The sequence below is a fragment of the Dermacentor andersoni genome, chromosome 1, assembly GCF_023375885.2.
Source record: "Dermacentor andersoni chromosome 1, qqDerAnde1_hic_scaffold, whole genome shotgun sequence".
Lineage (NCBI taxonomy): Eukaryota > Metazoa > Arthropoda > Arachnida > Ixodida > Ixodidae > Dermacentor > Dermacentor andersoni.
In genome coordinates this window covers 142,734,212-142,761,766 of record NC_092814.1, presented here as the reverse complement: position 1 = coordinate 142,761,766, position 27,555 = coordinate 142,734,212, and the positions used below count along the sequence as shown (strand labels likewise).

Here is a 27,555-nt window from a genome sequence, read left to right as displayed (position 1 = left end):
CGTGCGCAAGGCACTGGGGCAGGGTAGGGAGGGGGCATTCTACTCTGGCAGCTGTTGCGCATGGCGTGGCCACGCCGGCCCTATCCTGAAAAAAAGATCTGCGATAGCGACAGAGTTCGCTGAATGCCGATAGCTCCGTGTCTGCTGCGCTGTGTTGAAACTGAGAGGCAGCGCAAAGGTCAATTCGCTCACTGCTGCTGCCGTACCTCCTCGCTCCAGCGTTCTGACAGTAAATTTCCGCGGTCATCGAGTGAGATGTGTTCATGTTTGCTTGTATGAACATGACGCCATGCTTGTTAATTCAGTAAGTAAGCAAACGTTTACAAGTTTATATGGCCAATAAAACTACGATCCTTACTTCGTTTAGCTGTCTACTAATTTGCTATCGCAACTGATGCTTCATCTTTTGGGAAAAACTGCAACTTTTGAAAAACTTTTTGACAGGTATACACATGAAGAGCATTGGCTATTCATACTTCACTGAAAATGAAACATGCACGCTGTTGTAGTGGACAACTGTAGTGGACAACTGCACCAAATAAAGTATCATTTGCCGTCAAGCATAAAATTGTCACAGGAGGTGTCAACCACCTGTCAATGATTCATACTCACTCATAAGTTAATTTAAAGAAAGAATAGCCATGCCCTTCCTTCTGGAGCAGCAAAAACACCATTAAGGAGAGCCAGTATACCCATGGAAGTGAACTTTTGAACCACTTACTTAATATGGTACAAAATTGGTAGACGTTTAAAGCAACAGTATAAGGCCTGGTGCCAAATTTTATTATTCTAGAATAAATTGGTGCTGAAGGGTTATGGCTCTTCAAAAGTTAGTATGGCTAATCACAAAAACTATCGTCCCAAAATGACCCAAAATGACTTGTAACATCTTTGTGCCTTGTATAATACCAGTAAAAAGGCCCAAACTATGCTATTGTGGAGCCACCTTTCATATTTAAGTAGTTTCCATAGAAAAAGAACCTGGGCTCCACTCCACGCTCTGAAGGTGGTTGGACAGCAAATCTGTAAACGACAGCTAGAATGATTACTTATTGCGACATAGCTTGAAATTATTCACATGGCGACATTCACATGCATGTCACCTAATTATTAGCCAAAGACATTTCAACGGCCTGCAACTTTGCTTGCAACTTGGTGCACCTACAAAGAGTGAACCAGAGACAAGCAAAATACACAACCTGGAACCAGTTAGTCACAAATGGGGCAAGTAAATCCAAATTCCGCGTCGAGAAATTTGTTCTTAAATTTAGAATTTGCACACTTGAAACGATTGCTTGCATTGTACCTTCGTTGCTTGGCCACGTTTTCGGCTTCACAACACTCATAATTCTGCTGCGCTGGGCACTTGCCCGGAGCGTCCTGCACACAATGTTCATCCATGGCACAAGCATGACGCCGTTGTTCATATTGTTGTCCATGTTCTCTTTGCCATTCCTTGTATGCACGCTGCTCTTCGGGAGTCCTCATTACACATGGCCTTCCCATAGCATTGTCACAACACAAATGCAATGCCTTACTAGGCAGGCCCTCTTTATATATATGTAATGTAGTGATGTCACGCCCTGTATTATAAAATTTGCTGTCGCAAACCTGCACTTTATAGTTTATATGGGTGTTGACATCATGCCCCTGTTAAAAGTGGAGGTTATCATTCTGTGCTTCCCATTGTTAATGACCACTTTATCATCGATTACAGCAGACGTGTTTTAGCTCTTAACTATCGAAACGACCTATGTGGTATGCACTATGTGTGGATATGCACACTTTTCGCTTGAGTTTTAGCCTATGATTGCACTACGTCTGGGATTAGCTCACGAAAGACGTAATTTTACAATAATAGTAGTAATTTCAAGCTAAGCGTCTTCCATGCGCCAGAAATGCTTTCCCAAAACGGCGGTTATGGGCAAATTTCTTTTATCCGAAGCCAACACCAGCCCATATAAATATACAAGTTTCTGCTTTATTACTAGATGCGGCTGAAATTTTGCTGGAGCCAAAAACTGCAAGAAACTCAAAACACATTTTTTGGCCTAAAATTGTGATATCTTGCACCATGTTCCTCCCCCAATAGGTAACCTAAGCGATACAGGCTAGTTATAAAGGAAGGTCAAAAAGACAACTTTCACGCATACTTTATCTGATCATAAGGGTAAGTCTTTACAAGGCCAAAAGACAAAGAGGAAGCGTTTGAATTGGGAGACAATTTATGAAGGATAACCAAAAAGGCAGTCCATAATGATGAGAACAGCCAGGTAAGCAAAATCACCAAATGAATGGCACATTTAGGTACACCGCAAACTGTTCAGCAAATGATTTCATCATACAGAAGCACTCTTGCCCTAAGGCTGCTACATATCTAGCTGCAGTCATGTGCATCTTAGTACTTCACACCTAATTCCACTCTCAGCATGATTAGCGGCAATTTCTTCTGAAGGGGAGGCTAAAGGAAAATATTAAGTTCGATCAACTGATTATTCATCTAGAAGCGTATCATCATAATCTGTGTGCGAATATATGACTTCGTTGTGCATAAAATTGCCATCGAAGTTCTTGCTGCTGCTCTTCAATTTGGATTGTCCGCGCCGAAACGAAATTGAAATAATCCCTACGTGATGTCCCTCTCCGCTGCTCTCCATGAATCAGTTAGTGCCAATGTCGCACAAGAGGTACCATAGTCCAAAATAGGTGGCACCACAATTTTCCATTTTTGTTATTTTTTCACTTGTAAAAGCTTTGTTCTCGCTACGAATGATGAATTTGTTATTACAAAAGCCTAATCATTTAATCTAGCTTAACATTTTACCTTAGTGTGCCTTTAAGTAGCATCTTATAAAATGCTTATGAATTCAGCCACCATATCAAGATAAGAACACATGCATTCACTGTAAGCAATCTGAATACACAATGATCCGCATCTAAAGACAGATTTGAGTGTTGCCATACATTTTATTGTAAAAATTCAGGCTATTTATGGCATGCATTACAAAAGACAGATGCTCATGAGAAAAAGTGAAAATGTAATTTACAAAAGGGTGTCACAATTCACATGCAATTCTTTAAAAAAAGAAGGAAGGGGAAAAAGGGAGGGAGGCAATAAGCAGCTACATCTTAAACGTGTTCTTATAACACACTGCGGTATCCACAGTATGGACAGTAGTGGAAAAGCTCTTGAGGTGAACTGTCTCATTGCCTTCAATAAGAAGTGGCGGCGAGTCCTCCCAGTTGTTTGGGAGCCTTGACTTCTTGTCAGCATAAATTAGGAGATCAAATGCACCTGGAAAGAGAAAGCCAAGAAACCAGACAACATAAATTATGGAAAAAAAAAAAAAGCAGGCTCACATATCCAAATCCTAAAACACAGAAAGAATTGCCTGATAGGACGGACAGAGCTACAAGCCCCTCTCCACTTTATTTTAACATAAAAATCAAGGCCATGGAGTGAGCAATTTTATTCAACAAACACCATTTGACAGCACAACTACTGTTATCAGCAAATATAATGTGTATGGTGGTCATGGATGTCCTTCAGGACAATACATGTGTTGTTATTTTGCTTTCCAGCCTGTGTACAGGTGTCTTTATTGGTATAGTATGTAGTTGGCACATACTCAAATTTCTCCTAGAAAAAGCCTAGGTGAAGCGTGAGTCAAGTCACAGTCAAGCTCAAAGGAGGTCAATTCGGGAGGAAAAAGAAAGTTGTAGTTGCCTAGCCAGCGTCACCACGTTCCCGTCTCGACTTGGGCGTCGCCTACGGTTTCGGCCGGAGGAGTTCCCCGTGTGAGATCTCCAACGGCTTGAAACTCCTCAGGACCTCAATAAAGTTCTTGACTGACTGACTGTGACTTTTGTGCTGCAGGATTTTGAAGTTTTTGCATGCTTTCCTTTTGTGTCACTCATTGCATGTTGTATGTTTTCGACGTTTCAATTTTCCTCATTCTTGGCATGAACTGCAATGGTAGGTGGCCAACAAAGTCAGAGTTGCCCGAGGCTTGACAGGCAATCGACTGTCCCTTAAGTGACCAATCAGGGCAATGGACTGCTTTGCCCAGGCACTCCTCACTTTATCTTAGAGTTTATCCACTTACTGCAGTGTGACAGTGTAACCTCAAGTGTCTCATATATAACATTAAACTTTGCTTTCTTCTTTGTTCAAGTATTATTTATTTGTCACACCAAAGCTTCAGAACAAAAAGTAATCAAGTGAAAGAGAAAGGAACCAAATAAATATCTGCTCAAGATGAAACTTAACATCAGCTATTTCACTACAAGGTGTATTGACATAGCAAGCACAACGATCTCCTCAATTGACTCATTACATCATACAAATTCATATAAATTTTTTTTCACAGTAGCTCAACAAGCAATTAAACTTTGGCTTAAATTAGACAATTCATTCCAAAACTATAAAGAGGGCCATAAATTAAAACATGGACAAAGGGATACGAATAAGAGACGTAGAATGGACAGATCAGCTATGCATGTTTCTATCCTCTTGCATGGGCTGATCCTGGAGATAGCGCAGTCTAATAATGTGTGCCGATGCTGAAGATAATGCAGTCAAAAAATTTAAGTGCTCTGACACTACTCCTACTCTCTTCACGTGAGGGGTGACTCGATAAAGTGCCGTGCGCAGTGACTCTGCCCCATTCTCACCCCTGTTATGATCGGCCAGTGGGGAAAAGGAACTTCTAGCCTCTCCTGCACCACTGCGATGAATCACTTCATCAAGCTAACAATGCGTCCCCCTTGAACAGACCGGCAGCGCTAGCAAGGCAAGACATGTTTGGCAGGTAGAGTGTCGCTTGTTGGTTCACTGTTGCCGTCACAGACCGATGGGAGCAAGAAACTCCTGGAAAGGGTGTTCTATGGCGTTTCCTTACGGACTCTGGTAACCGCCATGGTCATTTGACAGACGCTCCAGTTAACCGCTGGGTCATCTCAGGGACCAAGATGTGCCAGCTTGAGTGAAGCATGACAATCCCTGTCTACGAAGCTCCCCTCCTTTCTGTGTCTTCAGTGAACAAAGGTGCGGGAGCGATTGTGTGAACCCTCACCCTCAACAAAGGTCCTCAGATGACTTTGGACGCTCCGACTGGACAAAGGTGGGGCAACAGTTTTACCTGGCCTAGGGACCTAAGGAGGTCAGAGGGGGTTTAAGCGAACTTTTTTGGCTCCTCAGTGAGCTTCAATTCAGTCATGCTAGACTGATGAGACATAACGTTCTCCACTCTTCATGTAGATATTGTGAATAAACACAGTACTCCTCATTCTTGATGAGAACATGTTCCTGTCTTCAACGTCCTTAAGCATGGATGAGTCGGACGACGGCATGGGCCAGCTACCCCTTTTGACATGCCCGACACCAACTCTTACACCTCCAACTTGCTCAGGAAGACAGTGTCTTTTTGTCTTTGATCGACAACAACTAGAGGTTGAATTGCCTTCCAACTTTTTACACACAGCAGTGTCTACAGTTTCAAAGCACAAGATTTGTGTTGATGGGTGAAGGTTGCAAATCCTCATGAATTTTTGGAATGTGTGAGAAATTCTTCAAAAGTTAATGTCGCCTGCGCTGTGTCTTCAGAAAGTGTGCACAAATCCTTCTGTCCTGCCAAAGGAACTATAACAGGAGTTATACTAGACCCTGACATGCTAAGCATATACCCGACTGTACGTTTAGCTGAAGACATTGCAATAGGACAGTGTTCTGACATAGTCTATAATGAAGTGCATTGATACCGTACATAACTACCTAAGCTCTGGATATTGTATTTTTAAGCCAATGACGAGTGCCTGTTCCTTTGGGCTTGAGCTTGACAATCATCTCAATAGTACTAGAATTTTTTTCACTGGGTTTTTATTCAAAATAAAATATACTTATAGCTGTATATGTCTACTCTTGAGGTAGGCACACACCGAAGCCGAGTGAACAGCTTTGGACGCAATATACTCCAACGCATAAGGCTACGAATAAATTAGGTCCGAGCATCTGTGCAACAAAAAATGCTGCTCATGTAGACTATTTGTTAGAACAAACTTTACAGCTTCTCTCCTTACCCACATTTATTTCAACACCCCACATATCATTCTGAGTTTTAAGAGTACAAGTGAGAGTTGAAAACAAGCGAGAATTTAATTTATGCTAGTGCTGCATCGTAATTTATTATGTATTGATTGAAGCTCACAACCCCCTTAATAGATAAAGTTGAATAATTTGCAATGAACGGATACACAGAACATATGCTAGATCTTCAGATAAAATAAAGTTTTCATATTAGAGGTGGTTATCAATTTATAGTGCACCTAGCCATTGGTATGTTCAAGGTAATATCAGCTTATATCTTAACTGAAATACACCAATTTCAATACCAAGGCAAAAGCAAATACGCGGTTTTTGTGGAAAACAAGAAACACAAAACCAATCTTACATGCTGTCTCCAGAATTGGCAAATATGTGACACTGGCCACAATTTGCCGGATCACACTTTTAATCTCGTTCTGGATGTCACTCAGCTCCTTTTCCTTTGGTTTGCTGCATACAGTAAACAATAAGTGCAACTGTTATTACCACATCCCAGGAGCACCAATGCACAACAGGAATAAGAAGGATACTTGTATGCTCTTATAGCTCAAACCATGAGGGCTGGGTTAATAAGCCTTGGGCCAGATATGGCAGGCCACAACTAAACTGAAGCAAATTATACTTCAATAGCTGTTATGAGCTCTTGACAAGTTTGGATTTTCCAAAGTAAGTTTAGGCATATCTCACAGCATACTCATGTGTTCTTACACCCATTCTATGTTATGACCCATTCTATATTTTATATCTATGTGTTAGGCATTAATAACAACTAAGCACTCCAGAGCCACTGGAGTGTGTGCACGTGCTTTAAGATTGCATGCTATACGATGTTCATTTCTCTCTTCTTTTGAGTTACTGCAATATACATCATGCTGACCTTATGTTTACCAATCATGTGTTCACACTGGTAGCCCTTAGATAAGGAGTAATCTGTGCATTTGTGCGCATAATTAATAAAGTTGCCTTATTCAACTTATTAATATTGATCTCATGTGACATAACCATTTGAGCAGTTTGAACAATGAAATTTTGTATAAAGAAGTTTCTGTGAGAATCATACACTTTTGGTTTCACCTTCACAGGCTCGCTAAAATCGATACTGACTTACACATGATTGATGAGCAAAACGAGAGCAAGGTAAAAGCAGGAGCCAACGTTTCGACAAGTGGACTTGTCTTTTTCAAGGCAACATATGCTTTCCTCGGTGCAGCACATATAGTTCAGGCTCTTCTAAAGGGAAGAGGGGGTACGGCAGGTGAGTGAGGCAACGACCGAAGGTTTGTTAGCAGCGAGGGCGTAGAATTGAGAATAAAGGGGTGCTATGCACACGGTCAGTGCTACGGCCGTGCGTCAGCTGGCTTGCCAACGGCCGTGTGCACTGCTTCACTGGACGTCAGTGGGCTATCGTATATAATATATATATAATTATATATATAATATATAATATACAAATAAAAGGGAAAAAAAAAGGCGAGGGAGAAAGGCAAACACTGACTAAATGAAAATAACTAAGGGTTGTTGCCTCTAGCTTGAAATTTAGCATAGCAAATTGATTCTAAAACTCATGCCTACTGGTTGCAATGTCTTGAACTGATGGATGAAGTGTATTTTTTTTCTCATTCAGAACAGAAATTTGACTGTAAGCTGTAGAGTTTAAGTTCATCAAACTTATGACCTGGATGGTTGAAATGCTTGACGACGACTTTTGGCAGCTTTTTAGCCGCTTCACCGATGTATTGTTTCTTACAGCAGGAACATTCAAGCATATAAATCACATCCGAGTTAGTACAAGTAAAGCTAGTTTTCACTTTGTGTGCGTAACTATTTGCAGTGCTTTCAATTTTAATGTAACTTTGAAGGTGCCTGCAGGCTTTGCACCTGGAGCGACAACATGGTTTTCTTATGGAGGAATGCTGTTGGCTGACTTTTGCACGCACTAACATGTCTAAAGTTTCTGTTCCGGCAATAGGTAACCCTTGGTAGATCCGGGAATACAGGCACATAGGCAGGATTTTTTTTTTCGGGGGGGGGGAATCCAAGGTAACTTCTCTATGCAAATGAGGGGGAGGAGGTACTTTTAATAGTAGAAATGTGAATAATGCCCACCATTAGCCATAAAGACGCGTAAACCCGCAAAAGAGAATTGAAATAATGTGTATCTCACAGGCGTACCTGTGAGATATACCTCTCCTTTACTCGCAAACAAAAAACCACATCAAATGGACTCGCACATGAAAGATGCGCAGGAAGAACCTTGCCAAGAACAAGTTAACAAGCGAAAATGCAAAATGAAGATTTCTAGTAGCGTTTTTTGAATTAGCTCTGGAAGAATTATAGATAAATATATATTTGCGGAACAATCACAGTTCTTTTTGGTTCCCTCGCTTACTGCTCTACCAAGTGCCAAAACAGACTTGTGTTGTTATTTTGGGAAGTTGCACAACGATGCGTGGTCACCAGTCCCGTACAAACGCATAGAGTGCAGGACGCTGCGGTTCTAGATGTACCGCGCCAACCGCGGAAGGTTAGCAAAACACCCACATTAGCACAGCATAGAAGTGGTTATGTCATGCGGTTCGACTGATTACTGTAGAAGCGTAATTCAAACCACACGCAATTATTCTCCACTTGCAGCGGCGTTTTCTCTCCTTCCTTTTCAATAAAAAAATGTTGATTCATAAATATTTTCACTAACAATTTTCGCTTTTCTTCCCTGTTTGGCTGTTGCCTTGGCTTTCTCCCTTAGTATATCGCTTAATTTCTCATCTCCTTGCGACTCTTGTTTCCAGTTGCCAATTTTGCAAGAAAGGTGCTGTACAATTAGGGAAAAGCCAGATGAGGTAATGGGTGACAGTCATATTGCTTATGGGTTTAACGGTTATTGCAGGGTCTGATGATGGACCCTGTTCCACATTATTTTATTTTCCACCTTATCCAACCCATATCACGGGTATATGGTTCTGAGGATCTGCCAGCATCGCGGCGAGCGGTCACTCGAGGAAATAATGAAGCAAAAAGGAAAAGTTAAACCTAACTGCTGTTTTCTCCGACCACAACTTGTTCCACGAGCATACAGACCAGCTGACTATTAACCGAATCTTTCTTGGCCCCTGGATCCGTCTAAACAAAGGAGGTTGAACTAATGAAGCAACAGCGATACGCGTGATCGTTGAATAGATGGTGACATAAAAATTGTTTTGGGTATTATAAATAGAGTAAAATATTTTAATTAAAACAATAAACTACACCCTTCCTGCTGCAATAGATGATGACAACTGGCCTCCACACCCCAGGAGATGCCGACAACTACCGCCATCCAAAAGGAGTGAGAGAATTGACCATTCCATTCTGTGAAGATGGAATGGCAGCGAAAGCCAGGGTGTCTACCAAGTTGACATTTACAAATTCCCTGAATTTTCCAGGTTTTCCCCGAGTCCCTTTGCAATATTCCCTGAGTGACACAGAAGTTTGTGTTATGTCAAGACAGGCTCCCTACATCATGTCGCCCAATGGTGTCACTCTCTATTAAGCATGTTAAAAAATAAAAAACAACTTATTCCAGTTTGAATAGTAAGGGGTAGTATTTATATTATTCAAAAAGAAAACAGAAGGGAGGGGTTAGTAAAATGCACAGCGAATAAAATATCTTCGAAAGAAATAGCAAAACCCATTGTAAATCGAGTCGAACATTCTCTGATACGAATAAAAAAAAGAGATACATACAGAATATTTTCGAATATGAGCTATTTCTATCAACTGATAGCAGTCTAATTGGTATGAGGCCCGTACTTTATCACAAGTGCGACTCTCTCGCAACAGCTGGTAAGTTAACCTCAACTGTCCTGACATATTCTTAGCCCGCGCACAACGCCTCAGTGTTGGGTTTCACTCATTTAAAGAATTTTTTCCCTTGGATGAGGGACACCTGCATCTTGGTGTCAGCCAACACTTTGCTTTTAGAGTGCAAGCTCCTTCAAAAAACTGGCGGCACACTTCCTTTCCCGTTCATTTCTCAATGCGTAGGTCCTTTGTCTTCTTGTTCTCCTTTGGCTGCGTGTTCGCCACACGGACTATTTGAAGAATCCTCTTAGGCAGTTGTACAGTCAACCTCCGATTTTTTGGACCCCCTAGGGACCGTGAAAACGCCAGAAAAATATGAATGCATGTCTTTTACAGCCCTTAAGGGCTCAAATCGCCATGGGCACGCCTGAAAAAGCTCTGAAGGCCTGCCAGTACACTTATAAGGCATATCGGTGCTCGTACTGTGACAGGAGATGGCGGGTGCATGCTTGTACAATTAAGGAATACATACTGTGTCTCTTGACAGTTGCCCCTTCCCGCACTTATGCTTCACAGCGTAACATTGCTCTAATGAACAGGCATTATGCAACTTGTTGTGCTTTCTAACTTCGAAGCCAATCGCGATGACCACAAAGGCGGTGTCGGTGCCATTGCTGACAACGGCGAATTCTTTCAATGAAAAACACGGCACAAAACAGCAAGAAACTTAATACCGATCCTCGAAGCAGCTAGGCGTAGCATCCCCGCGGTCGTGGCTACGGCTGGCAGCGGATCTGCGTGCGAGTGTGCCGGTTTGAGGTGGCGAGGTTATCAAAATGATGGCAGTTGTGGCTTTTATTAATGCCGTTTCGGACCTGCGGTCACGGCAAAAGGTCCGGAAAATCAGATGCCGAAGGGTTCTTGCGTATGAAATTTCAGACGTTCTTATACATTGACCCTATGGGCTAAGTAGTGGTGCCGCGAAGCCGTCCGAATTATCTGGCATCCGGAAAGTCGCTCGGTGAATGTACTCTAGCAACTCCTCCAGCCGATGACGCGGCATCAAAGACCATTCGTTACGATTCCTCTATTACTCGCACCAACATTACCGTGACTTTCGTTCCCTTTCAATAAAATTACAGCTAATTTTCCCTGATAGAAGCACAAATTCCCTGAGTTTTCCCTTAGTTTTCCAGACTACTCAAAATCCCTGAGAATGCCCGGTTTTCCCAGTTGGGAGACACCCTGGAAAGCTGACGACAGTAAAAGCTCTCAAACGAAAATCAAAGTGTTTCACCTCTGCTGCAGGTCGGCCTGAAGATAGTGCAACATCGGGCCGACCCGCGGCGGGGGTGAAGATGGTGTGCCTGCGGGAATGCTTTTCTCAGATGCTCGTTACTTGATAATATTGGGCGATATTTTTGTAGGATGTTGTTTATGTTTGGGAAGGCATTAGAATATTTTGTTGTAAATGCTGGCGCTCGGTCAGATTCTGGTGTAGGTCGTTTCTTAGCTAATTCTGACTGCCTCTCCAACCTTGATGCGACGTCATAAGCTCTGTCAAGAAAAACTTGTGGATACTTTCTTTCTGCTAGCATTGCTTTAAGGTCATTTAGGTGGTGGATATAATCGTTATCTTCACTGCAGATTCTTCTTATTCATTTCACTTGTCTGACAAAAATTCCTTGCTTGCAGTGTCACGGGTGATGACTGTTGTAGTCTAAATATTGCTGGCTATCCGTAGGCTTCTGGTAAAGTGTTGTTCTCCATTTCTCCCTTTTTGTGGATTAGTATAATGTTAGCATTCTTCCAGTTTTCTGGGACTCTTGCAGTCGATGGACACTTCGTATAAAGAGCCGCCAGTTTTCCAAGTATTATGTCTCCTCCATCTTTAATTAAATTGACTGTTATTCCATCTTCTCCTGCCGCTCTTCCTTGTTTCATGTCTTGCAAGGCCCTTCTGACCTCATCGCTAGTTATAGGAGGAGTTTCTGTATCCTGTTTATTACTTTTTCTAATTCAGGTATCCTGACTTTTCTGGGTACTGTACAGGTCAGTATAGAATTCTTCCGCTGCTTTTACTATATCTTCGAGATTGCTGATGATATTACCCTGCTTATCTTTCAGTGCATACATCTTGCTTTGTCCTATGCCAAGTTTCCTTCTCACTGATTTCAGGCTGCGTCCATTTTTTACGACTTCTTCAGTCTTTCTCACGTTATAGTTTCGAATATAGCTTATTTTTGCCTTGTTGATCAGTTTCGACAGTTCCGCGAATTCTATTTTATCTCTTGAGTTGGACACTTTCATTCTTTGTCGTTTCTTTATTATGTCCTTTGTTAGTTGGGAGAGCTTGCCTACTGGTTCCCTTGGTGCTTTGCCTCCCACATCAGTTGCTGCCTCTGAAGTCAGCCTCGTTACGGTTTCATTCATATCATCATCATCATCACCACCACCTCTCTGCTCTAAGGCTGCAAATTTGTTTGCAAGTAGCAGCCTAAATTTGGCTGCTTTTACCCTTACTGCCTCTAAGTTGACCTGTTTCTTCTTGACCAATTTTACTCTTTCTCTCTTCAAATTGAGGTGGATCCTAGCCCTCACTAACCTATGATCACTGCACTTTACCCTACCTATCACTTCTACATCCTGCACTATGCTGGAATCGGCAGAAAGTAGGAAATCAATTTCATTTTGTTTCACCATTAGGGCTTTTCCAGGTCCACTTTCTGTTGCTATGCTTCCTGAAAAAAGTGTTCATTATTCTGAGTTTATTCCTTTCAGCGAATTCTTCCAGCATCTCTCCTCTAGCGTTCCTAGAATTGACACCGCAGTTGCCAATTGCTTGTTCACCAGCCTGCTTTTTCCTGACTTTTACGTTGAAGTCACCGAAGTTTGCACTTTTCTCATCGCTAATTCAACATCTTCATAAAACTGATATACTGATATACCTCATCATCGTGACTGGATGTTGGAGCGTAGGCTTGTACTACCTTTAATTGTATAACTCTTATTAAGTTTCGTTACGACTACAGCTACCCTCTCATTAATGCTGTAAAATTCGTCAATGTAGCCCGCTATGTCCTTATGGATTAGGAATCCTACCCCGTATTGCTTCTTATCTGGGAGACCTCTTCAGCAGAGGACATGGCCGTTAGTGAGCACTGTATAAGTTTCACCAGTTCTTCTAATCTCACTAAGGCCGATGATATCCCAAACAATGTCTGATAGTTCTGCAAAGAGTCCTGCTAAGCTAGCCTCACTCAACAGAGTTCGGCAATTCAAGGTTGACAGGGTCAGTTTCCATTGGCGGCCTGTCCGAACCCAGAGATTCTTAGCACCCTCTGCTGCATTACAGGTCTGACCGCTGCCTTGGTCAGGTGCTCCACAGCTGCTGGGGACTGAGGGCCATGGGTTTATTGATGTAGACCACATATCGAGGAAGTTGAGTTGACTGGGAGAGTGGTGAGCAGTAAATTTAACCTTTTGACACCTAAGCAGTTTGGTTTTCATGCTAATTTATGAACCGAATTAGCGCTGATAAAGCTAACTGACAGCATAAAGCCGTTTATCAATAATGGGCTATGGGCAAGGGCTGTATTTGTTGATTTAACTAAAGCTTTTGACATTATTGACCACTCCATTTTGTACACTAAACTCAATTGTTTGGAATTTGTGGACCTGGTTTACCTTCTGCAAAGCTACCTCACTAACACAACCCAGGTTGCTAGCTATCAAAGTGTTTTATCCTCTCCAATAACAACTAACCAGTGTGTTCCACAAGGATAAATTTGGGGTCCTGTTATGCCTCATCTAAATTTATGAGTTACCATCATTACTTCATTTTTCTGATTGCATCTTCTATGCTGATGATACAACGATATCCACCAGTGATAAAGACATTAACAGTCTACTACGAAAGTTAAATACCAATGTCACAAATCTTGTTTCTTGGTGTAAAAATAACTTGCTAAAAGTAAACCCTGTTAAAACAAACTTTATGTTATTTTGCTCATCACAAAGAATGGCTACAATAACCCCTGAACTATACATCAATAACTGCTTATTACCCCATCTAAATTTACTACTTTTCTAGGTGTTCCATTAGACCCTCAACTTAAGTATAACATTCACATAAATTCTAACATTAAGAAGGTTTTGGCATCTGCATACTCATTCAAACAAGACATTGTTTCCCAAAAAATGGCTACAATAACCCCTCAACTATACATCAATAACTGCGTTATTACCCCATCTAATTTTATTACCTTTCTAGGTGTTCTATTAGACCCTCAACTTAAGTATAACATTCACATAAATTCTGTCACTAAGAAGGCGACTTTTGGCATCTGCGTACTCATTCGAACAAGATTGTTTTCAGCAACATATTCTAAAGTCAGTTTACTATGCTTTCATTAACAGTAACCTTACTTACTGTATTTCATCATGGGGCAACACATACTCCACACACTTGACATCCCTCATTTACCATCAGAACCGGGCAATCTGAACAATTACCCATAGTTCATACACCGCATCAGCAGCACCTGTTTTTCGCACTCTTGAAATTCTACCATTAACCTGCACATATCAATTTAAACTAGGTCTTATACTGTTTAGGAGTAGAACCAGTGACATTCCAACAGAGTTACTTCCCCCAATGCAACTTTACAATACAAATAACACACGATTTTCTAAAAATAATGATCTATTGCTTCCTCAAATCAACACTAACTACAGTAAAATGACAGCCTCCTTTTCTGCAATTTCGTTTTGAAATTCTCTGCCATCAAATATTAAGTCATGCCCTTCACTACACTGTTTCCGGCGGCTTCTAAAACAGTTTTTACTTACAACATATGTTACCTGATTTACACACACACACAGTCGAACCCACTTATAACGACACAGGTTTTAACAATATATCACTTATCAATAAAGCTGCTGCACCGTCAACTTCTGTATGTTTTCTATGGGGAAATAACCCACTTACTACAATGTCCCCGTTCCACATTATCGGTTATAACAATGAAGTCTGGCTTCTGGGTGTCCGTGCCGAAAGGTAATGGAATGCAAAATCCTTGTAAAGAAAAAAGAAAATGCGAAATGCAAGCCGCTGCATGATTGCCTGCCACCCCAACTGCCGCCACGCGCTTCTTTCCATGAGAGACGCACGTCAGACTCGCGCGCATCTCTCCCGTCGCCCTTCCACCCCTACGAACACAAATGGGCTGTGCCCATAGTTCTGCGCTGCACCACCCTCCAAAACCTGAAAAGAACGTGCCAACTGCTCTGATAATGCTGCCGGTGCTGCTCCCAGACTGCTCGCTGGGCCCTCACAATTGGTGCTTTGTTCTATGGCCCTCACTCGGCACAATTCTGCTAACAGATTAAGTTGCTCGTGCTTGCCTTTGTTCGTCACGTTCAAGTCGTTCCTGGCCATATTGTTTCTCAGCTTCATTTGATTCGCCGCCAAAACGGAAGATGACTGATCAGCCAGCTGATCATCGGCAATGCACGACATTGCCAGTGAAAAGAAAGTGCACTGCTACAGATTTGGAAACGAAGTGCTTCTAACCGAGGAGGCGATCGTCGTGAAACTTGCTTGCATTGGATAGCGACAGTGACTGCCACGGCGGCAGCACTGATGTGGTAGGGCAGGCTGCCTCAACGTAATCCCTGCGGGAGGACTTGTAGATGATTCAGTCCCTCATTGGCTTGTTTTCGTGAGGGACCTTCTGCTCCAATACGTGAAGCACCTGAATGCCTTGGAGAAGGATGTTGGCAAGCTTTGTGTAAAGCAAACAAGGCTGACGGGCGTGCGGTTTTCTCGTGCAAGCCAGTTGGAAGTACGTGGCGAGATGCTTGTGGCGATCATGTCCCAGCGTTTCTTCTGAATTTCTGAAGCTGAGATGCTGCCGCGGCAACCTTACCGCATTTTTTAAAAGGCACCTTTTGAGGCCGCCAAAGTGATGCCTTGGCGGAGCTCGTACGTCACTTGCCGCCCGTGACCCCTCTTCGCAGCTGTTATATCAGTGCCATTCTTGAATGCCGACAGTCGCAACTTGTTAACATGCGATCGAAGCGTGCAGGAAGCAGAGTTAAACAGTTAAACGAGTCAACAAAATCAGAAGCCGGATGGAGGAAGGTGGTGGGGAGGGGAACTGACCTCCGCGCCATTATAGTTTTCTTGGAACAGCTACACCATCCCCCACCTTGATTTTTTGTCCTGCAACCCGGTTATAACAATGGAATTTTTGTGGCACTTGAATATTATTATAAGTGGGTTCGACTTGTGGGAGATACAGGGTTCTCCTCCGTACTCTTGGGACAAAGGAACGACAACACAGTAGTGCAAACAATCACAAGGGCATTTATTGCACCTTTCATAGATCAATGCCTGCTAGCCGAGTTGCTATCCCCAAAACATGCCAATGGGCGCGCGACAAATCTAGAAGTCCGACTTACCGCGACCGCATTGCGAGCGAATATGTTCGCCCCATGCTGGATCCCAACGCCTGGTCGTTCGCGTGTTCGGTCACGCCAACGGTCGTGCATTCGAAGGCGGCCACGCGAGGCGGTCTCGCAGAAGCATGGTCGCAGCGTGCGCGGAATGTCCACGCTGTTCGCCGGCCCGCCGGGAAAGAGACCAAGCGCCTGTCCCTCGGCGCCCGAGTAACCCCGCCGCGACGGTGGCGCCATCTCTCGCACCGCGCTTGTACACGCCGACCGCCGCGGGCGCCAGGCCACGCGAGCCGTGCGGGAAAACAGCATCTCAGGAGATGCGTGAGAGTGTCGCATCCCCACAGACTGTATGTATGTATGTATGTATGTATGTATGTATGTATGTATGTATGTATGTATGTATGTATGTATGTATGTATGTATGCATGCATGTATGCATACATTCATTCATTGCCGTGTAGCCATGTTTCATTGTTTTTCGTGGTTTATGTTCCTAGATTATCGCCGTTTATAACTTCTATTCATTCTGATGCTTTGTTGGATTGCACACTGTTGACGTCATATAATCATTATATTCCTATTCAATTACTGTAATGTTCGTACGTTCATGTGTATTTCAATTTAGAATGAGGTATTCTTGTTCATTTCTGTGTAATCTTCAACTACCAGATGTTTGATTAATTACTTCTAATATGCTGATTTGTATTTTCCCACTGTTTTTACCTTCATTGCTAATCGTATATTCAACATTTTTATACATGTTATAACAGGAGGTCCCCCTGGCAGTTTTTACTTTGGGATCTCCTTCTGTATTACATTTCCTTTGTAATTGTAATATTGTCTAATAATAAATTGATTAATTGATTGAAAAAAAAAATGGCCTAGGCATTGTTGCCATCATGGAGATGGTTGCCATGATGAAAATTCAACCCGCCATGGTTGCTTAGTAGCTATGGTGCTGGGCTGCTAAGCACGACATCGTGGGATCAAATCCCAGAAAAATGTGAAAACACCTACGTACTTAGATTTAGGTGCAAGTTAAAGAACCCCAGGTGGTCCAAATTTCTGGAGCACCCATTATGGCGTGTCTCATAATCAGAACATGGTTTTGGTACCTAAAACCCCATAGTTTCATTTTTTAAATGAAAATTCGCTGCTGGCTAATATGGTAAGGGGCTGCAAGTCATCATGGAATGCTTGCCGCTAGTATGTTTATACGGGTGGCTCATCATGTGATTGATCCCAAGGTCCCGCATGCGGGTTGGATTGACGGCTGTTGAAGCTAGCGGCGGGAAGTTTGTCGCCGCATATCCAACACAATCTATGTGCTTATCGGCGGCTAATTGGCCCGATCTTCGTACTTCATGAAATACGCACTGCTTATGTTGCAGTTCCCTCTGTCCATGTCACATTATCATTTCAATTAGTCCTGTTGACCTGGATGAACCTTCTACCGACGGAGGCAGCCCCAGCAGATGTGGTGCCGTTCTGCGAATTGGGGCGTTTATGTGCTGTGTGTGTGTGTGTGATCCCAGCATTGGGCCGACGTCGGGGAGCGCTCACAGTGACAAAGACCACTACCATGTCGGCCGCGGTGGGCCGTCCACAATGTGTTCGGTGGTCCTTCTGCAGCGTAAAGTGAAGTGCTCGCTTGGGCGGCATTGAGCACGAGGGGCTCCGCGGCGCATGCGACATGTGACACTGCGCAGCTACGAATATATTGAATATTCGATAAATTTAATAGTAGATATTCCATTTGCAAATCGAATTATTCGAACATTCAGTATTCGATTCAGTGATATTCGATATTCGCACAGTCCTAGCAATTATGCATTTTAAGTGGCATATTTGTTGCAGTGAGGATATTTAGGTATCATTTGTTGTTTCACTGCATAATTTTGAAGAGAACAGAGCTGGTCACCAGCACATCTGTATGGGCAGTACAGGAGGGGCTATGTATCGGCTACGAGTCGTTATACGAGTGCCGTTCTGTGTGTGAGATATTTAGCAAGACAGCAGCAACCACGAACAGTAAAGTCCAGGAGGGTTTGCCAAGAAATTTTCGCTTTAAAATCAACAATTAATACACCTTTGTAGAACAAACTACTTTGGTACACAGTGCTATCTACACCAATAAGATTGATGCACTGATAAGCCACCTGTTTTTCTAATGGGTCTAGATGTCTAGCAGTCTGGGGCTTGAGTACTTGTGGGGGTTCCCATTTTGAAAGGGGGCCTACAGGGATCATGTACGTGGTCTCTTGGTGCCCCTTGTCCAACCACAGACGACCTCGTTGAAGAGCATCCGCTGCGGCTGTGGGAGATAGACTAGTGCTGCTGCCAGTAAAATAGGCACAAGGACACTTGTGGCTAAGTGCTTGGCCATTATGAGACCTCAACGCTTAGAAAGGGGTGTTTGTCCCCAGCCCCAGAGTGTCCCTATCTAATAGCTGCATTGGGACTCCACATGGAAAATGGCCGCCATGGGAGCAGCCCAAACCTCCTTTTGACGAGCGATGCATTCCATCAGCCAACATGTGGCATAGCCCAAGGCTTCGGTGAGCGCTTGGACTGGTCGTGTGTTCGAATTCACAGCAGCTCGCCCCAGTGCATGCCAGTGCAAGAGTGCAGTCTGACCCGTACGCATAGCAATATCACTTTTGTAGGTTGCTCTAGTTCGAAACTATTCCACGAAGGGGACAGCAAGGTTAGTAGAGCCTCTCCCAAGCCAACACCCCTGAAGCCGGGCCCCTGGCCAGGGGATGCTTGTTCCCAATTTGTATATCAGTAGGTGTACAGCGGTGGGTTTTGAACGAACCACTTTTCGCAGCCGAAGCAGATGCCCTAACCATTTGGCCACAGCTGCGGTACCAGTAAGCTAATAGACCAATACAGGCTATCAGTTTTACCAGTGTATCAGGTCTATTGTTTCATAATCCAATAAGAGGAAACCAAAAATTTTTTTCTGGGGGTATGCCGAACTAGAGATGTCTGCACCGCCGGGTTTGCTTCTTGTAGACAAGGGCTCTCAGCAAACGCCATTTTAGGGTTCCATGAGCAGCCAAAATGATTCTAACCCCAATTCCTCTCGGACAGATTTGCACATTATAGTTTGGATTTCACAAAGCCACTGCATGCAGTACATCCACACCATGTGGAAAGACCATCATGGCAGCAGCACACAAGACTCATCACTGTGTGATTTGCGGGCCCAAAGTACACGCTGTGCATGTTTATTCATGCTCGCAGGGTTACGTGGGACTATAAATGCACTTGGATGTTCTGTGAGCTGAAAGCCAATTTCGAATTTAACAGCGTCTGTGTAGTGTCGGCACTCACCGACACAGTAGACAGAGGGGAAAGGGCTGAAAACTCAGTGATCACGAGGCGTCGGTGCGCCGAGCGGCAAGAACTGACGGGCAGACAAGAAGTGAGAAAGTCGGTTCCGAAACCAAAACCCAACACATCTGTGTGGTTGACCCATTGCCGATGTATGATTATCAGCCTTTTAAACAGTGCATGGCATATTGTAACAGACAAGTGGCCGGGCATGGTCATGCGCAATTTGCAGTACAAGCGCGCCGATGGTGGCAAGACGCATATCCACACAGGCTGCATTGCTTCTGTGCTGCGTTTATTTCCACCTTTTCCTGAATAAAAACGCGCAACAAGAACATTGATGTGCAAGGCACACTGCAGTCTTGCGTCCGGATGATGCTAGCTTTTTTGGGTTAACATTTCTATCACTCCGCAGCACGAGCGACTTGCATTTGTGTGCAAAAAATAAGTAAACTTTCTGTGTGTTCGACATGGCCTTGAGGAAGGAAATCGGTGATTTCCTGCTTTTCACTATCTCAGTAAACTGTCTGAAACATGTGAAGTTTTCAAGTAAACTTCAAATAGGCAAATCTTATATTTCGAATTATTCCATATATCGAACTATTTTGCAATTCTCTTCATGTTCAATATATCCGGGATTGACCACAAATAACTGAGCCAGGAGGCTACAAGAGCACGGCAGTGACAAAAAAGACTCAGTCAGCATTATCTAGCTGGCTAGTTCTACACTGTTGCAATCCTAGTTTCAACTCTTTATGAGCCTGGCCAGATCACAATGCACCACCGACCGATACAACATTGGTTGCTAGGCGCCAAGTCACACAGCCCTGAGGCAAGGCCGAGCCAAGACTGTCCCGCAGAGGGGTCTTTTGTGGTCCTAGCAGCATTGCCTACTCAGCAAACTTACCACAAGACCCGAAGCGCATCCATATTCCAGGAGGCCACAATTATGATGGTCATCTCGTTGATCCCATTGATGATACTAAAAAGCTGCATACTAGGAAAAGAGGTGCTGTCCCATGGGCAGGGAGCTCTCACCCCAAACTCGGGAGGTGATTGGTCATTCGTGGGTAGACCCACCGCACAAAGAGGATTTAAGGCCATGAGCCTGTTGGGGACATCTGGCTTGGGAGACTAGCTTGAGAGTAGCTCCAAGATGTCACAAGCTACTACGTAAATATTGTACATATACATTTTATTATCTCTCCTGCTTTCATCACCCTGACCTGATAGCCTCATTTTTGAAGGGAAGTTTGACCCCAATCCACGACTACGACAACACCAAGATCGGCATAACCGTGGCCCTCATTTCAGCTCCCCTATGCCTAGCTTCAGTAAACATTAATCACTAGTTAATTAAATAACATTACCTCTTTAATGCCACTTTGCCTTTTTGTCAGACTTCAAGTTACTGTACTAACTGAATCTGTACCAGTAAAAACTAGAAAAAATGTAAGGGAAATATTCATTTCAATAGATAGCTGTTGTGGACATGTGGTGCAACTTCCTTGGGGTTTGGAAAAAGCACAAGTACACATGGGAAAATTGCATGAAAGCAGAACAGCCATGAAATTTCATCACCATCAGACATGAGAATTTTAGCTATATGCAATAGTTCACCCCACCCCTGCAACCACAGACTTGGCTAAGCTCTGCCCAAATACTCACCTATTGATTGTCATCTCCTCATCTGACTGAATTCTAAACTCCCAACGCTCCAAAGTTTCCTTAGTGTCAACACTTGATATCACCAAAACAACTTGGTGAACGGCCTTGGCCTCGAGCCAATCTGTAAGGTCACCAAACAAAATGATCAAGTAAATAAATTCTTTGAACTACATCAAAAACATACTTTTATAACAAATTTTATTGCTACATCGGAGAGTTTAAAAATTGTTAACGTCCAGGCTATGCACACTTAAACATGTGCAGCACATTGCTCCTTAATTCTTCATTTTTCCGCACTAAAACTGCAAGGGATAAAGCAGCGACTCTGTAAACTTCACAAGTTCACCATGCAAGCTTTCCGCTAGACTTAAATACATACTCATCTGGTGGTTGCTTAGGGTCACTCAGCAGCAGAATTTGAATCCATTTATTATTTACAACAGCATCACGTAATTTGCAAATGTGACTTCAACATTGCATCTGTGATGTCATATGAAACCTCTCTATACACCAGAAGAAAGGGGGTTAACCGAGGGGCCTGATTTTTTATTACTCATATCATAAGAAGCCAACAAACACTGACACTAAGGACAACATAGGGGAAATTACTTGTGCTTAATAGATTAAATAAAGAAACGATAAATTAATGGAGATGAAAGTCGAAACGACCAATAAATGGAAATGTAAGTGGATGAAAAAACAACTTGCCGCAGGGTGGGGAACGATCCCACAACCTTCGAATTTTGCATCATACACCAAAAATATAAGGACAGACAAAAAGAAATGCCATATACTAGCCTTTTAGTTGTGCCAAAATTGTATCCAAGTACTTCTGCAGGGATTTGTCACTTGTTACAAGAATTGTCAGGCCATACTTCTGGACAGTAGTGAACATCTCTGGCGGATAGACTCCGCGCTGGTATAGTATGCTGTTGATTCCATAATCTGTACAGAGCACATAAATAAATTGGCATTAAACTTAATACATGGCTATTGTTTTACAAGTATATATTATAACATGCTTGTTTTTGTAAGGATATCCACTATTACCAGAATTCTATGAAGCCTAACAATATTTCAAGTCACACAGTTTCTTAAATACACACTACAGAGAAACAATAATACTCACGCTGCAGGGGCACAAAAATGACAATAACTGTTTCATCTTTTGAAGTTTAATGCCATTCATGTGGTCTCACACGTACAGAGTTAATGGCATTATATCTTAATGCCACTTGCAGCATATTGCATTCTCACAACTCGTCTTTCTGAATGTGTACATTGCACGCTCTCGCTTCCAATGTTAGCAGCACACACAAAACACATGCACACAAAATCACATTTCTGAAGTAAACTAACATTATGTTATATAATATATGCTGATTAATGTTCTGACTGACATTTTTTGCACTTTAACCCTCCAAATGATTTCTTTAAACATTACAGTTGGAAGTAAATTTACTGCATTAACTGCAGCTATCATGGTGGCATTTGCCATCATTAAAAATTTATGCGCAGCACCAGCTTTAAATATAATGGCAGTAAACTTGCTTTGCTTCTCAGGTCTCTGCTTGCTTTCAAATGCAATGCAATTCTTTCTTTTTGTTTTATTAATAAATAGCTGGCACTAATTAGATGCTGCAAAAAACTGACATCAAGACGAGCTAAAGTGAGGACACCAAGTTGGAGTTTTTCCACCTTGATGTTCCACCTGCTTTCCCCATTTCAATAGAAAAAGCCACTTATTGTCGCTTCACATCCTTTCTGGCGCACCAAGCTTCCACATGTGGCGTGATTGACTTAGTCAAAATACCTGAAACACAGTCTCCCAATCTACTGTAAATGAATACAGTATTTGCATGAATATAACTGGAGTCTTTTTTCAGAAATTTACAATCAAAGAAAGCGCCGTGACACGAATATAACATTTTTTAAACTTTATTTTCACTGGCATTACAAAGTCTTCTAAAGTGGATCACCGCACAATGTGTGAAAGACTTTGTCGTATTTGACTGTGTCAAAGGCATTCCTTAAGTGCTGCCTTTGCAAAACCTTGGTGGCAGAAAGACAATGCGTTTCTTGTTGACAGTGACAAAGACGTCAGCAGTAATGAGCACATTGTGCATAAACTCATCCTTCCCTTTATTTTGTAACAGCATGACGATGAATAAAGCCCTGCGATTATGCTCTTTAATGCGGCCTTTCCCATTTTTTTGCACAATCACCTTGTGTTATAATAAATTTTTTTTTCATTTTCTGAGAGACCAAAGGCTTGTGTTATATTCGTAGTTGCATTATTTGCATGTGAATACAGTATTTCTCTCAAGTGTCCTCTTAAAGTGGCACCAGTGAAATTCACATTAAACCTAATATGTGTCTGTTTAGCGTGACACAGCAAGGAGCTCCAGTATGCTTTGCACTGAACTTAAATATTCACCATATGTAATGCTGCTTCCAGTCAGAAAACTATTCTATATTATATTTAGATGGGGATTAGCAAGTACACTTGCCTACTTTCTTGCCTCATAACAAATGCAATGCACCTAGTAAATGGTGAAGACACCATTGTAGAGATATAACATTTGCCATATTGAAGTTTCTAGTCCACTTGATAGACACCAGAGGCTTTGAAACAATACCTCAGCACAATTTTTACAAGACACAAAAATGAGAGCCATTAGGTAGGTGAGGTTCAATCAAATGCTCAAACACCACGAGCTGTCGCAAAAGTTCTAGTTCATAATGGCAATATTACATAATAATTTACGTTATTTTGAATGTCTTACGTGAGGTCGAACTAAATACTGTACAATACATTGCAGGTACATTGCATGTGTATGTATATGAGCAAAGTTCTTTTCTATGTGGTGCACTTATCCAACAAGTAGGTATTTGCGACAATTGAATAATTACAGGCTTATCGACAACGTGTTGCCAACAACCAAGAAGAAAGCAATGACAAAACTAGAAAGAAAGGTCGGATTATGGGGGGTTAACTTGAACACAACACGTACGTCACTCCGCATGCGTCGTTTCTTACTAAAGGGAGTAAAATGCAGTCGCCATAGGTTAACGTTAGCTTGCATACAAAACAAAAGTTCAAAATTCTACATATACACAGCCATCAGGGACACAAGCAGACAATGACAAGCATATTAAGTCTGCGTGGCTATCGGTACGTTCACAACAGCACTGTTCCTTCAAAAGTCGCCTTGCATGTCCCAAGAAATCTAAACTATCAGCAGATTCGACCAGCCCAGTTTAAAAGCATTCAAACGGAAAGTGAAATGACACAGGGCTATAAATATACTTCGAGCTCAGGCGCCTTTCAATATCAAGCTTTGAAATGACAGCAACACATCATGTACTACATGCAGAAGACCTTGCGACTTACTAAAAAACTCCGCGACTATCTGGGCAGAACCTTTGAGGGTGATCGCATTTTGAGTAACGGTGGCTGCAGTTTGCATGACTGACAGATATTCACTACATATAGTAGTATAGGCTTTGTGTAAGAACAGCTCTCACAACAAATACAAACATCAATTACGGATTAACCGCCTGGCCGTTGCGCGTTGCGCTGCTTGCGCCTACGGGGCGCTGTCAGCGACGTTGCTTGACGACGATGCCGATGAGAATGCATGACGTCATTAGGCGTCACACAGAAACGTTGGTCACAGATGGCTTAGAATACGTGCTATTATAGAAGCATTTCTGGCGTCTTTTCCGGCACCCTCGTTGTCACAGTAATGACGGAGTAGAGCGTAGTAGAATACCAGAAATATTAGAGTAGCTTAGTAGTACTCTTGACTCGGAGAAACAAAAACCAATCTCGAAAGCTATAGCACCAAAAACAATTGCAGAAGCTAAAAAACGCAATGGCCGCTATATTTTAAACACCGTCTTGGGTCTCGGCCAACGTGCAACCTTCTTGCATGCAACCATGCAGCCAACGTTCTTGACCACAGCTAGCGTTTTCGGTACATGCAGACGTCAAAAGCATGGCCTTTGAGACTGGTAACTCTTATTCAGAGAGAGCCATCGTTTCTTCCTCCATTCATCGCTTCAACGTTTATAGCTATGGTTCTAGCCATAGAGTTTCCTACAAAAATTTTTGTAGGAAACTCTATGGTTCTAGCCACCATAGCTTAGCCAACGCTAAGTCACACTTTAGTCGGCTGGATTACGACTTCAAACAAAAACAAGACAATAGATAGGTCGGTTGGTATTATCACGGCCGCAATGGAACGCACTTGGTGCGGCCCGAGAGAGGCGTGACGCGCCTAGTTCCCATCGCCACCGCTGCAGCGCTACTGCTCCGGGACAGTTGCACAGCTCTCCCCCCGCCGCGGCCGCGCCGTCAGGGCTTCATTTGTTCCGATAAAGAGCTGTGTAGCGGTGTTTCACAAAATATGAATGGTAATGCCAACTGGCGATTTGCTACTGATAGCAGTACGTCAGCATCGCTGCAGTTGTCAGCGACAGTTTGTGTCGGAAGTCACCTATGTTAGGTGCGCTTCTTCGAGCGTTCGCCTATTCAGTAACTCGCGTTCGACACACACGAAGCCGGTTATCCGCTATATTAACTTGTTGAATATAATTAGTTGGTTAGCATAAAAATGCTCGTTTTAAGAAGTCAGAACTCTGATCAGTCTGGTCCACAATTAGAGCCGATGATTAACGCTGTTTTCCGTTTCTGCATGGACATGCAGAAATTTACTGCATTATAGTTCAGCCGGTTCACGGGTATGTGCCGAAAATATTTTGCAAATGGGCACTACTACCCTACATCAATAGTCGGAAAGAAAACAATAAAGCCAGAAGTCAAGGTTGAGTCCAGTTTTTCTTTTCATTTCAAAGTTCATGTACACAGAATCTGAAAGCGTTACAAGCGCAGAACTTTCCTCGGAGAGGTTTATGTGTAAGCAAAATTTTTTCCACTGTCGAATTCAGGCTGCTAGCGCAGTTCGTCAATAATGCGCTAATGAGCTTGCTCAAAATACTCTGGAGAGGTCCTCAGCGTGGTTGCGATCCTCTTTTTCTCAAGTCAGCGCCGGACATTGTGTGAAATGAGGAAGTAGTGCTGACAACAAGGTGTTGCATAGCCTGCTGGTTCGTCTCACGTCTGAGCACTTCATGACCTTGCTGACGAAGGTGCGTACAAGCTTACACAGGCCAACTGCTTCTATTGTTGGGTACCTTAGCCATCCATCATCAACGTTGCGGATCAATCCATAAATTGCTTCAGCTGGCCTTGCTGCTTGAATAAGGAGTTTGCAGGAATTACAAGCCACCTGAGGACGAGGACGAGCATAACAATTTAGCTTGAAAAACGGTACTAAAAGAACATAATCTATTATATACGTAATGAAATCAACCACAGACATATCTCAATATACACACACACATATATATATATATATATATATATATATATATATATAGGATGGTAAGAACTCGAATTAGCCTAGACCTGAGGAGGGAACGGAAGCAGCTGGTACATAAGAAGTCGATCAATGAGTTAGCGGTAAGAGGGAAAATAGAGGAATTCCAGATCAAGCTACAGAACAGGTATTCGGCTTTAACTCAGGAAGAGGACCTTAGTGTTGAAGCAATGAACGACAATCTTATGGGCATCATTAAGGAGTGCGCAATAGAAGTCGGTGGTAACGCCGTTAAACAGGAAACCAGTAAGCTATCGCAGGAGACGAAAGATCTGATCAAGAAACGCCAATGTATGAAAGCCTCTAACCCTACAGCTAGAATAGAACTGGCAGAACCTTCTAAGTTAATCAACAAGCGTAAGACAGCGGACATAAGGAATTATAATATGGATAGAATTGAACAGGCTCTCAGGAACGGAGGAAGCCTAAAAGCAGTGAAGAAGAAACTAGGAATAGGCAAGAATCAGATGTGTGCGTTAAGAGACAAAGCCGGCAATATCGTTACTAATATGGATGAGATAGTTCAAGTGGCTGAACAGTTTTATAGAGATTTATACAGTACCAGTAACACCCACGACGATAAGGTGAGAGAGAATAGTCTAGAGGAACTTGAAATCCCACAAGTAACACCGGAAGAGGTAAAGAACGCCTTGGGAGCTATGCAAAGGGGGAAGGCAGCTGGGGAGGATCAGGTAACAGCAGATTTGTTGTAGGATGGTGGGAACACTGTCCTAGAAAGGTTGGCCGCCCTATATACAC

At 42.8% G+C, this 27,555-nt stretch overlaps 1 protein-coding gene across 1 annotated transcript; it reads right to left on the bottom strand.

Moving 5' to 3' along the window:
• Positions 1-2,947: 2,947 nt before the first annotated feature.
• Positions 2,948-24,958, bottom strand: mad2 (mitotic arrest deficient 2). The gene is made up of 5 exons (XM_055062109.2): positions 24,747-24,958; positions 22,151-22,297; positions 21,353-21,473; positions 6,450-6,553; positions 2,948-3,295 (listed from the first exon to the last, which is right to left on the bottom strand). The coding sequence occupies exons 1-5, from the start codon at positions 24,820-24,822 to the stop codon at positions 3,123-3,125; spliced, it is 621 nt and encodes a 206-aa protein (XP_054918084.1). The 5' UTR covers positions 24,823-24,958; the 3' UTR covers positions 2,948-3,122.
• Positions 24,959-27,555: the final 2,597 nt, after the last annotated feature.